The sequence below is a fragment of the Netta rufina genome, assembly GCF_964035555.1.
Source record: "Netta rufina genome assembly, chromosome: 17".
In the NCBI taxonomy this organism is placed as follows: Eukaryota; Metazoa; Chordata; class Aves; order Anseriformes; family Anatidae; genus Netta; species Netta rufina.
The window spans coordinates 7505945-7519738 of NC_140141.1; the positions used below are offsets into that span (position 1 = coordinate 7505945).

Sequence of the window (13794 nt, forward strand, 5' to 3'; positions counted from 1 at the left end):
GCCTCTACAATGCAGCAGACCTTCCTTCTCCATAGGAATCTCTAAAGCTTACTACAATGTAAGTAATAATCACATGAACATTTGTCAAACTGATAGTTGTGCTCACCTACAGTATCAATTTTTCTGTGACTGAAACTTGCTATAGTAATTGTTAACGCTTTCTGCACTCTTGGTATATGTGATTGGTATTAAGCATAAAATCTGATATTTAAGTTAGTGCTTGCAGATGTGCCAGTCCGGGTTACCTTCTGAACATATTGACTGTGTCATATGTACTAAATCTATTGTTTTCTGTGAATGATTGAATTCATAGCCAGCATTTGTGGGAGCAGTGAATTCAGCAGTCTCTTATGGTAAGAGGCTGCACTGGTCCCTTTGGTCTTATTCTATCGCTTCATGTCTCCATTCCTAACCAAAAGACAAAAAAGGAGAAATTTTCATTTGGAAAATGCGAAATTGGGTAGGAATTCATGGCTAAGGCTCAGCTTTCTGAGAGTAGTTATCTCAGGGCTTTAATTTTCTCTCTCAGTAATTGATCTGAGGACTCTGGAGCAAGTAGTACATATGTCAGACTGTTTTCCTTCCCTCTTGCATTTTGGCAAAGTCTTCCCTGTGGAGGAAATTAATAAATTTCAGGATGACATTTCCTTCTTTATCCAAAAGAACACAGGAAAAAAAATCCTCTGGGTTATTTTCCGTCTTTACTTTTAACAATTTATAAAAATCTCTCTGAACAAAGGAAATATACTTTACCAGAGAAAGAAAATATGAGAAATTTCCTCATTTGTGTCATTGATACGCATTGTGATCAGTTGAGCCCGTGTGTGCATATGCATTCGCACACCTGAGTATATCGGATGATCATGAATATAAGTTACAAACTAAGAAAACAAAAGATTAATTTTATGGGAGGTGCAAACAGCTAGAGTTCTGATGGAGGAAAAAAACCCTGTAGGAAATATCAATGCTTGTACTCCAACATGCAAGAATATGCAACAATTATAGCTAGAAAAATCTTTATAAGCCAGCATTGGTTCTATTTTACCATCGTTTTGACTGTTTGCTTTCTTTTATATGGTAATGAATACAGTTTTATTAAAAGAAGGAAAAGTTGCTTTCATTTTAGACACTACCTTCTGATGCCGTGCGAATGACCAGCAATCCACATGTGTATCATGGATTATTCACTACTACAACAGAGAGCATATTTCATAACTACCACCGCATTGGTTTTGGTGATTTTTACTACAGGAGAGGCTGACAACCATCAGAAGTAGGGTACTTGTCTTAGTCAATTATTGATTTTACCCTGTAGATCATTCTTGTACAAAATCAGAATCCAATATTTATTTTTCAGTTTGGAAGCTGTCTCTATGTGAAACACAGTCAACTCTGTCTAATTCATTCCCAGGACTTCCAGAGGTACTCTGACAAAGACGCTCTGTAGACCAGAATCTCCAAGTTATTTATATACTAATCTTCTCATGGGGCATAAATGATTTAGGTGGTTAAGCCCGTTGCTTTCAAGCAGAATGGCACAGGCAGTCTTATTTAGTACCAAAATGACAAATATATATATGTTTTTTAAAAAGATTTCTGTTTCTTGGATTTCTAAATTATAGCAGCAAAGCTAGTGCAGTTATATTAGCTGTATGTTCTATGTTAATTATTGTCAGTGCTGCTTTGATATAACAATTTCACACATACTAAAGCAAAGTTTCTAAAAACAGAAACAAGATAGCACAGGAGTCTCTTTATTCTTTGCTGAGAATTACTTACCACTTATTTATCAGACCAATCTTATCTATTTCTTGTTGCTGCTTGAAAGAGGTTTTTCAAGGACCCTGCTGACATTTTAATATTTTTATAACTTTTTTTTTTCTTTTTTTTTTAAATGTTTTTCATACACATCGCATCCCCAAATCCTCAGTACTGGAAAAATTCTCAGTAGCTCCAACAAGAGCAGATCCCATAATGCTTACTATGGTTATACAGCTATTTACGCAGTTACATCGCTATTGCATTTTTAGTTAGAATATGACAGACGCTATTATCGAGGTTGTGATTTTATATCTGGTATGTCCCTAGGGCTGCTATAAGATAAATGCATTTAGCTGATGCACAGATGTGAAATAGTTTGAAATAGAAATGCTTACTATTTCTAGTCAGATCCCAGTATTTGCAGTATTTTCCTCAAGTCTCTAATGCCCAAGTAGCTCTTCAGTTTATTTAAATAGGGACTTTCCACCTCTCAGTCCTTGATGAGAGATGATTCTTTGCCTCCAGGCACAGGCGTCCTTTGGGACACTACTGTTTATTCCTGTTTAACTTATTACTGAAAGACAGAGAATTATTATTGCAAAGAAGAGGAAAATATTCTGTCTTTCAAAGATACCAACAGAGTTTTCATCTTTAATTGGAAGATTTGATAAGGCTGATGGGGTGCAGGCAGGTAAGTTTTATTTCATTTATTGTGGTCTATCTCCTGCTCCAAACATACTGGAAAGAAAATTTTCAAATATTATCATCTTTAATGTATTCCCTGACACAGCCTTAATGCCTGAAACACTGCAACTCAACATGCTGAATCTTATCATTAAGTTAGCTACTACAGGGTTCTCAAACTATGCTCTTGTGACTGGTGACTCAGAAGTCTTCTCAGGGAGTCTAAAGAATAAGATATTTTTTCAATTTAAACAGTAATGAGCAAGGAGTTATTAAGGAAGGTAAGCCGGGGAGGGATCTGCTGCTATCCTCTTGACACTCAGAAAGGCAACATTGTTCAATGTATATCATGTATGCTAGCACTCATTAATTCAATAAACACATTGTTACCTCTAAAACCGTGCTGAACTGTTGCAGCAAGAGAGCCGCTAGGTGTAAGAATTTTGTCAGGATCATTTGGCTACTTGCAGCTGGTGAGCTCCCACGCTGGGATTGCACAGCTGCTGTGCACTGGACGCGTTGCTGGCACACCAGGATTCAGGGTGGCGTTGTTCACTCCAGCTGTGCCTGGCTCTGCTTTTCTTTTCATTTTCTGCCTCTTCCTATGCTGAACCATTTTAGATAGTTTCTGAAGGTCTCAAAGAGACCTCTGAGGAATTAACAAAACATTCACATAATATAGAATCTGTGTTTACATACAATTTCACTATGTGGTGCTACACTGTACATCTCTCTCTGGCTATGCTTCTTATTAAAACATTTAAAGGGCTTTGATTTGAAAACTGACATTTGTACTGAAAAGAATGTGTAATGTGATTTAAGTGCTCTATGTAATTGAAAAACAACACACCACTGTTATATGCTATAAAGGACTTCTTTGTTTTCTACAAAATTTGATTTGTTTACTTGCCCTGCAGCCATACTGAGAGAACAGAATAAATGGCAACACCTCTTTAGGTCTATTTGAAAAAAGAGTCAGGAAAAGGAGAATGAGAGTGGCCAAAGGGCTATGAGGAAGAAGAGATGAGTGCTGAGATAAAAAGCAGCCCAAAGGAAGATTACAAGGTCTCAGAGAAAGAGATCAATAATGGTGTTAACAATGGAGCTGCAAATACAACTATTTGCATTTTGAAAACTTTTTTTCCCTCCTGCTTCACTATGTCCAGAATATCTGGAACACTCTCTGCACAGATAAAGCACCTCTGAAAGGACAGCATTTCAATGAAAAGTCAAGACCCTGAGGATGCCAGAATAGTACGTGACTACTGGAAACACCAGCTTACCTTCCCTGCCCATTGCTTGTTCTGTAAGAAGCAAGGATCTGAGACTGCTCTAATTTACAAGCAACGCTCAAACAACTCTCCACTAATTCTGTCTCCTCCCTTTTCCTTTTCACCTCCCTAGACCTTTCACCATTTGGTTCCCTTGAGAAAACCATGACGAATTTCCACCTGGAAATTTCAGTCTCACTGTTAGGTAGTCTCTTTTTTTTTTTTTTTTTTTTTCTGTTGTTGATGGCCCTTCCTCTCCACCCTCTTTCTCTTTACACATTGAGACTTTTGACAAGGTCAAACAATCCATCTTAGTTTCTATATTTATATCTGGGAAGCTCCCTCCAGTAGCACAATAGCATTTTGGATAGGACAGTTTGACAAAAACTGTAGATAGGAAAGATGGCCTGGTTAAAAAAAAAAAAAAAGAGAGAGAGAGAGAGAGAGCAATTTAAAAAAATTAAAACAGCCTGAGTGTTCATACAAAATAAGCATCCACTAGATACATAGGGATTTCTGACCACAGAATAAAAGCTTAGACAATGCTCTGTACATTATTTTGCCAGCTTATTGGAACAGAAAGACATAAAGTGTCTTTGTTATATATTTGGTACTCGAGAATGCAGTGCAATAGCAAAGGCTAGCACCAAAAGAAGCCGTGAAGTGTAAATGCAATGAATGAGAGATGGCTGAGTCAAAGAAAGTCAATAAACATTAAATGGAAGGAATAAACTCAAGGGCCAATGAAAGCAGGCCTGTTTAGTTGAATATATTAATTGAACGTATTAGAAGACAAGTGAAAGACACAGACACAAAGATGTGAAACCAGAACATTGAATACGTACAGAGAACATGCTGAAATAGCAATCAAGGGAATTGAAAAAAGTCTGCAAGGAAGGCCTGTAAAAGAGGGAAGTGCAGGAAATAAATAAAATAAAATAAAATAAAATAAAATAAAATAAAATAAAATAAAATAAAATAAAATAAAAAGATGATGGATTAAAAAAAAAAAAGCCTATTAAATATTTGAAACCAAATGGAAAAATAGTGATGGGAACCTCTCTAGGAAAGAAAAAAAGTGTATCTACAAGCATGAGAAAAATGCTACAGCAATAGTAGAAACAGAAAGGCAATGGTTTCTTTTGACTCAAGGTGGAATGCTGACTACTCTGTGCGAGAGCTAGCATTGGCTTATGAAATGATATGATGAAACTTGTTGTGTGACACTATCCCAAAGCAGACTGCTGTCATGTGAATTACAGCTACCCAAAGCTCTGGAGGAGCATGGAGTTTAAACTTCCATTCTTTGTCACTGCTATTTACATTTACATTCAGCATGTTAAATTATATGGAAAGAATGAAATTAATGTCAAATCGTCCAGATGCAGTCTGGATTTGAAAATATCACAGGTTATCTGGAAAGCACCTACACAAAAAATCAATCACTGAAAGGAGAGAATGTCATCTTATAACCACCCCCAGCCCTTCTATACCTATAGCGTATAATCCGAACACCTATAATCCTTGTCAGGGGAGTTAATGAGAAGTGATGGAGTGAGCTGTGCAATCTTTGCTTCCTTTTCAGGGACCTCCCTTGGAGTCTCCTGCCAGAGCAACAGTGCAGGTTTCCTTTACCACATCTGGTATGGGGACAGTGTGAATTGCCCCTTGAGAATATTCTTCTTTTTGTACCTCTATGGAAAATAAATATACAGTTGGGTTTTTCTACTATGAAAATGCAACTCCCCTCTAGTGATACACAGAGACACAGCTTCAAAGACAGTGTTTTTTCCCCACTTTCCTTCCACGCTGTTTTTTCTGGTACACAGAAAAATCCTTATTTTTAAAACATTGATAGCTTCAAGAGTGAGTTGTCTGAATCTGTTTTTCCTTATTTATCTGAATTCTCACAGGAAGTGACCACCAAAGGTACTGCAGATGGTAAAAGCTGTAATAGTACCAGCCCTGGGCATTTCTTTGCATTGGCATTAGAAAAATGGATCCTAATAAGTTAGTAACATAAGATATTATTCAGTGTCATCAAAACCTCAGAAATATGTACAACAGAATAACCTCTAGATTAGGTCAAGAATCATGTTTTTCACCTGGCTGTCAAGTTGAGGGATTTCTCCAGTGCACTACAAAAGGCCATTAAGATCTTTTTCCCACTCATCCTTTTATCTCTAACCGGGAAGATTCATTTGAAAACACCTTGATGACGCTTACTCACAAAACTTCCTTATCTAACTGCATGTGAATCACTTCAAAAGGAGACACATTCTGTTGGTAACCAAAGAAGCAGCCTTAGCAACAAGACAGCTGGAGAATTTTGTTTTCAGAGAGTTGCTTGTGGACAGTATGTTCTGCTTTCTGCTTCCCCATGGCACTGCTCCTTCAGTGCTGACTTAGTATTGTGTAAGAGTCAGTCACTAGTTCATAGCAAAGACATCACTTGCAGTGCAGATGATGATCATTTTACCTTTGATGCTGTTCCCTTTATGAAATAGTGCATATGTACTGACTGATGGAAAGCTCAGTATGTGATTTTCCCCCATAACAGAATTACCACAAAGAAATGTGCAAGGAAGCTGATGGTTTCCAAAACCTGTCTTCCCCTGCAGAAACCATAGTGAAGAATTGTATCAAAGTATTAGCTCTAAAGGTTCACATCTCAGCCTGTCAGCATCTGTTGTTGTTGAGAATAGTTGTATATAAGGTGTGTATAACAGTTGTACGTAAGGTGCCTTACATCTATCTTCTTAGCAGGAATAATTCTGGGAAAAATGTTATGGTGGGGAGAACTGGAAACACAGATCAATTGGGGGTGTTACTTGGGCTGATGTCTTCACAGAACCATTGGGGAAGCTCACTGTGGAAGCAATGCTAAGACGGCATTCATGAACAGTCTGGTGTTGTAATAGTTTCCATGTCCCAGTCCCACATCTGTGTAAGGAAATGAGTTATCATATACATTTTGATCCTATTAAAAATTTCAAAGTACAGGCAGAAATAGAAAATGCACTCACACTTTCACCCGTGTCTCTTGTATCTCCTCCTGCAGGGGCTGCTGACATACTGCATGCTGGTTTGATTCCCTTACTTATGTTCAAACTGAAGTCTGAGTTGAATGAAATCCAGGAGCTAATCCTAGATACACTCTCCAACTGTCTACGTGTGGAGGCTTCTGAAGCTCTATCAAGTGGTGCCATTACCATCCTGAAGGAAAAGCTCACACATTCATCAGTGACCATCAGAAGCAAAGCAGCTCAGGTCCTTTTAGAAATTGGGTAAAAGAAATCTATCTATAACACTTAAGCCCAAGAAAATGCTAATGAACTCAATCAAGTCTATTAATGTACAGTGGCTATTCCACTATACATTGAAGCTGCTATATTTCACAAGGAAAATAATATCAGCCTGTATGCACACACAGGTTGAAGACCTCTAAAAATTCTAACTGCTACAAATCACTGAGGAAAGTAGAGGCTGATAAGTTGTTCCTTTTCCTCCTATTTTTCTTTTGTATTGTTTGTCTTGTGGGCCATATTAAACATTTCCCACATGTAAGAAGCTGGAAAGAAAGAGACAGAATTGACCTGAAAGAATGATTCCTTGCAGACCCCTAATAGAGCAGTTGGTTTGAATCTGTTTGGGGTTCAACAAACTGGTTTCTAACTAAATTGCCATTAGGAGAACCAGCACACTTCTTCCTACATCCTGTTCCTTGCTGCTGGCAGTCTCCAGCATATCACAGGAAGTAAAAAGAGAAAAATCCAAACATCACCTAAAAATAGCCTAAAAATTATTAAGCCCACACACATAGGTTAATATGATAATAATTGGTATTTTATCAGCAAGTAGACTTACTAGACACCAGGCATAAACAGATATTCCCTCTCTTTTCTTTGCGTCTGGGTAGTGGTGCTTCCAACAGTCTAACAGTCAGAACATTTAGACTCCAAAGAGAACAGAGAGGAGAGGAGGACTGTGTCAGCACCACCGTCATGAAACAAAGGAGCGCTGTAGGGAGCCAGACATGGGGAGAAGCTGCGGGTAGTTGCATGTTTAGCAGACACAGTTAAAGAAAGCATCTTAACCATCTTTTCTGCACAGTACCCATCCGGAGGGAAAAATTGTGGTAGGTGAAGTTATTCCTGTGCTGGTGAGCCTGTTAGAAGACACAGATCCTGAAGTCCAAGCTAGCGCAACAGGAGCGCTGATGTTTGCTACCATTAAACCTCAGGGTAAGAGAAAGAGGCAGTTCTGTTGGATGCTGTTCGGAAATCCAATTTTAAGGCAACTTAGTACCTGTGCCCCTGTTCTCTTCCCCCCCAAATCCTCTGTTTCTAGTAGCATAAAAGCTGTGCCAGAAATTGTAAGATCAGGACATTTCATAGGCAGTTTCTCACAGCTAAGAGAGGAGTGAATATTAATAAGGCTGGTGGTTCTCTCAAGTAAGTTACAAGACACTGAAAATACTAACTGCTGAATTTTCAGTGTGATGAGTGAATAATTAGATATAAAAGACTCTTAATAACAGTAGTTGTATTCCAATCCTCCTCTGCAACTGTCCCCCCTGTCTTCCAAAGACAACACAGGCATCGATCTCAGTGTTTGAAGTGTCTTTAAAAATAGAGGAATGGAGGATGTTCTTAAGGGCATCTAATCCCCCCCAAAAAAAACAGCTTATCCTATCACTTGGTGTCTCACACCTTCTCAGATAGTTTGTTGCAAATGAAATAATAATGTGCAAGGCAGAAAAAGTCAACTAAGATCATTTTTCTTAAAAATAAAAGCTAGCTGGCAGCTAGCTTTGGTTTTCAAGAGAAAAGCGTGTCCTATGTCTTCACACTGCACAGTCTGGGTGTTCAGAGCTGTAACTGGGCAGGGAGTCAAAAGAAAAAAATCAAAATCTTGTTGATTTCATGCAATAACACATTTTAAAGCAAGTTTATTTTTCCACAGGGAGATTCTCAGCCCTAGGTGCTGAAGCCATTCCACCTTTACTGAAGTTGGTTGCTGGGGAAACCAGCAAAGCCCGTCTGAGCGCAATCAAAACCCTCACCATGCTGGCTGAGCTACCAGAGGGCCGCAGGAAACTCCTAGATCATACAGACACGTTTCAGCAGTGTCTGAATGATCCCTGTGAGGCAGTGAGAAGAGCTGCCGAAATTGCCATCCGTGTCATCAAATGGAAACCTTTCTGAAGATGTGATGTTTCATAGAGATCTATTGCCCTCTGTTGTTGTCTTGCTGTAAAAGTTGCATGATTATATTCGACCTTCAAAAACAAAACTCTTTCTCAGTTACTCAAAAACAGTTCCTCCTGAAAAGTCATTTGTCAACTGTTTCACATCTGTCTTACAGGTCACAAGCAGAGCGATGGGGAAAAAGGAAAGGTAGCAAGTCTAGAACTCTCTACCAGGAGTTATTTCCTGAGATACCAAGTTTTTTCTGTCATACAAGAAACTGGTCCTTTGTGTAGTCTTCGTATTCTCGCTTTTTGCTGTTTCTTTTTTAATCGCAGTCTGTCAGACACCAATCAATAACTAATTATATTAGAAAGAAAGGTTCATAATTAACCTCTCCAGCAATCTTGGCTGTGCTGGGAAATTGACCTAGCAAAAAGCATTTACATGAGTTTTGTTGCAAACATATGTTGAACACAGGATTAGAACCATTTAGAGCATCATCATTGAAAAAATCAATGGCAGTGTCATAGAAAAGCTTCCCCTAGGGAAGTCTGAGGCTTTCCCAGCCTGAAGCATAGCCAAATTCTTTTCAGCACCATTCTAACAAATTCTGTCACTGACAAGACTTGCCAGCAATGAGTTTGGTGCAGGGCCCCAGTGTTCCGTGCTAAGAGCACCTCCACCCATCCCTCCCTGCGATGAGGTTTATCCATGGGATGCTCCAACGCCCCCAGCTGACAGCAGCCACCACTGCACCTCAGTGGCCCCTTCTGAGCCCCCTCTTGCTGTGTGCCTGCAGCCCCTCCCTCAGCCTTAGCTCCAGTCACGGCCCAGGTTCTTAACCTGCTGGGGATCTCAGCAGACAGCCCTTCCCATTCCGTATGTTTGGTGCCAGGCTCGGGGTCACCACGTGCAGTTATCCACACTTACACTAAGGAGAAAATAAACCAGCAAGGCTTTACTGAGGTAGGCCTTGGAAAGCTTGGCTGGGGAACCCAGTGCCTCCAACATAAGAGGGATCAGCCCCAATCTGAAGTTTGTTAGATTATGGAACAAACATGCCTTTGCATTTGGCTATTACTTGCTATTTTTTACTTTCGTAGAGCTGTGGTCTATCCTTTGCATTAAAAAAAATAATAATAATAAATAAAATTAAAAAAAAAAATCAACAAATATAATGAAAATGGAGGTGTTCTGCCAGAATGGAAGAATTTTGCTGTTGTGGCTCATTTTGAGGGGAGATGGAGAGTTTGAGAGGAAAACCAATACTAATATTATGGTCTAGTCCAACAGAAGTTGGACAAGACAGTTTCCAGAGGTCCCTTCCAGCCCACAGTATTCTATGATTAATGGCTGTCTAAACAAAGAGATGAGGAGATAAACAAAACAGAGAACTGAAAATGCCACTCCCCTAGTTGAAAAAAAAAATGCTTTTTTCTCCCTTTTTTTTTTCTAATGAATTTTACTTCACAGAATTTAATATAACTTCGAAAGTTCAAGCTGTCTGAAACAAGCCTATCCAAGAAGACATAAATTGCCCGAAGGAAATAAGGTAGTTTCTGATTTTGGAGCTGAAGAGCAGATGAAACGGAAGTTCAGTAATATTTTGCTCACTGTGTAGTCAAGGCAGGTCACTACTGATACTGTAAATTCCTCTGTCTGCAGTTGCTAGCGTGTAATTTAAAAGTCATCAAGAGAAGGCCTGGGTGAAGAAATGAAGCAAGTTTGCAGGACAATTCCTGGCCATTAGAAGTGCCCACAGCAGCCGTCATGGTGCAGGTGACTCAGCTTCACAAGAAATCCCATTTATTTTCACTCAGGTATTTGCTCCCACATGGTGTTCTTCTAGACAGAAGTTGTAGTTAAACAGAAGCTGCACGTTGGTTACACAGCGGTTATCTGTCAGGGCAGCTTTTTTACTGCAGAAACCCAGTGTCCCACTGCAAACTGAAAAGTGTAAGCTTATTCTAGCAACTGCAGGCGTGATTAAAGTTAAAAGGTTTCTCTTCCATAGCTTAACCAGAAGAAGACTTCCCTGCCCTATAAAGATGTGATTTAAAAGCATTGAGTCAGTTGGTTTTGTTTCCTCTGGCCAGGGTCTTGAAGGAACTCTGCCTTTTCAGCACACTTGACGTGCACAACAGACATAAGGCACTCACGTGTAACACATATCAATGCCTGAGTGCATCCAGTTCGATAAGTGTGAGTCAGAAGTCTCACCTACACTTACAGAACTGCAGTAGGAAAAGACAGTAATGATCATTTTGGCTCAGTTTCAAACATCTGTCACAGCCTTTGCCCTGATAAATCAGGTATTGCATTTCAATGAATTAGGAGAATAATTAGCTTGTTCAGATGTGGAAATAAGACCATTCAGACTGAACTGATCTGACAAGAAAATTAGCCGACTTGGACCTTAAGCACTGCACTCTGAACATCTGCCTCATCATTGCTTTAGAGACAACATAAACAGTTTCCAAATCAGGTTCTAACATGGTATCTGCGTTCTTGTCTTACACACATGCACAGTACAAAAATGGAGCAAAGCCTTAACTGAGCTCTGAAGTACGGACGCTAGTATATTTCTCAATCTCCCTGTTAAAACAGCACCTGTAAGATGGAAGATAAGATCAGAGCCCTGAGACAGTAGTGGAGAAATCAAAGCAATCAGGAAAAAGTCCTTGAAAAAGTTTTTACAAATAGAGAAGATACTGGTGAAAAACTGAATGAGCTAGGTTGACCCAAAATTTATATGAAATAGAAAAGCAGTGGCATGAACAGAAATTATAGGGTAAAAAGAATTAGGTAGAAAATACACAGAACAATCCCAGATTTTTTAGGTTTGGAATTCTCGGTATTTTATTCTCCATTATTAAACTTTGATTCTCTAACTTAGCATATAATCACTTAATGAATTTTCATACCTAAAAAGAAAAGAAAGTCCTTATGAAGAAGGATTTGCTTTCTCGTCTGAGATACACAAAGTCTTGAAACAAAGGAGAACAAGATGTATGAAGTTATACTAATGCTGATTTATAGGTTAACCCAAGATATCCTCTGACCCTAGCAATATTTTGATTTTTGTCAGTTATTGCTTAATTGCTGAGTACCACGTTGCCCTTAAGACAGTGAACAAAATGAAAAATGCATCCTAGAATTCTAGTACTGACATTCCGATAAAACGAAGAGACCCCCTGTAATAGCAAGTCCAGTGGCAGGAACAGGTAAAGTTTATATGCCCTAGGAAATTCCCCAACAAGGCAATGACACTGATATTACGTGATTCTAAATGGACAGCTTGGAGAACTGAGGGTGTTCTATGAGCATTCTCTCCTTTCTCAAATGAGGACATGCTTTCCATCCTGCACTCCATGATTCTACATCATGGATTTAGCCCTAGACACGTGCTTATGTCAACACACAGCTGAGGAGTAGCGCCAGTTCTGGAATACAGTGTGTACAGGGAGTGCCAGGGCTGTCCACAGCTATCTTCCCACTTTGGAATGAGAGACAAACAGCCCTTAATGTTTGAGGCTGGGCAATTAGCACTCTAGGTGTCAGTAAAACAATCAGGTGGATCAAAGAAACACAGCAGAATGACGGACAAGTGCTTCCCCTTGGACTGACTTAGCTTCCAGTTAATTATACTCAGTAATAAAGCTGCAATAAACTTCATCACAAAAACGCTAAATATCCTTTTGTATTGCTTAATACATGTTTAAATTAACATACTAGTTAATGTGCCTGGGATCTGGCATTATCCCATACTATAATTAAATTGTTTCAAAAGAAATGCTGTGTGTAGAGAACATCTGCCTTTAGCACTACATGCTCTACTAACAGTGTTCTACGCTATGACAACATAAGCACCTCAGCAGATTTTAACATCAATGGAAAACAATTAGTCTTTTTGGTTCGAAGCCAACAACAATTAAGGTCCCGATAAAATTAATGTGGTCCTGGGTCAATACTGGAATTAATTCACTTACATTCTACACAGATGAAGATTTCAAGTCAGCTGCCCAACAGTTCTGTGATACCAGGAGGAGAACATGAGAGTTCCCAGGAGTTTGTGGGGAAGCAAGACCCTCATATATACCAGCCTGGTGTGCAACATTCCTCACAGGTAGAGCTCATTTTGGATGCAAAGTTTATCATTTTTTCCCTATAAGTTTCCAGAACGTTAAGAATATCATACCTTTCTTCTCGCAACTACAGATTCATTTCCCTGTCCCCATTTGTTTTCAAAAGTCCAGGACCTAGAAACCATTCTGTTCTCATATAAATCCTGCTTTGGGAAATAGCAGCTTTTAATCTCTTCATGTTCCAAAGGGAGTGTTTTTGCTTGCCAGAACTATATTTTATATTAAAAAAAAAAAAAAAATCAAATTAAAAATGCATAGAAGTGAGAGATTTGTCTAAAGAGTCCAGGTAAGTCAAATTTGGCTGTTTATTACATTAAACCAGAAGGGCAGAATGTGTTTTCTCTGACTATATGCAAAACTCATGTGCTGAAAAATTCGAGTCCAGGATCTATTTCTATCAAAATTTGTAAACTCGAGTGAGTGAAAAATGATTATAAATAGTTTGCTTTAAATGTAACTTGAATAAAAGTTTCTAGTCATAAGCTCCAATATTGTAAGTACAAATACTACACGGAGTAAGGATGAGTTCACGCTTACCTGAGCTTGAAGTTCTCCCAAGCACCCTAAGGAGAGCAGGGGAGCTGCTCTAGCCCTAAGCACTGCCAGGTGAGGAGAGGGCAGGTGTGGTAACTTCAGGGAAACTGCACTCGTGCAGCTGGCTGGGGTAGCTGACAAGATGTAGTGTTCCTCAGCAAGAAAAATAACCCAACCTGCTTTATTAATAAGGGTAATAACCTGGGC

At 39.1% G+C, this 13794-nt stretch overlaps 1 protein-coding gene across 1 annotated transcript in view; it reads left to right on the forward strand.

Moving 5' to 3' along the window:
* The window catches only part of RSPH14 (radial spoke head 14 homolog), a gene marked incomplete at both ends in the record, with an annotated part of 91324 nt that extends 82401 nt beyond the window's left edge, over positions 1 to 8923 (forward strand). The window contains 3 exons of the mRNA XM_084297019.1: positions 6778 to 7003; positions 7830 to 7960; positions 8682 to 8923. Coding sequence (XP_084153145.1) covers positions 6778 to 7003; positions 7830 to 7960; positions 8682 to 8923 — 599 coding nt within the window. The remainder of the gene's footprint in view (positions 1 to 6777; positions 7004 to 7829; positions 7961 to 8681) is intronic.
* Between the last annotated feature and the right edge of the window lie 4871 nt (positions 8924 to 13794).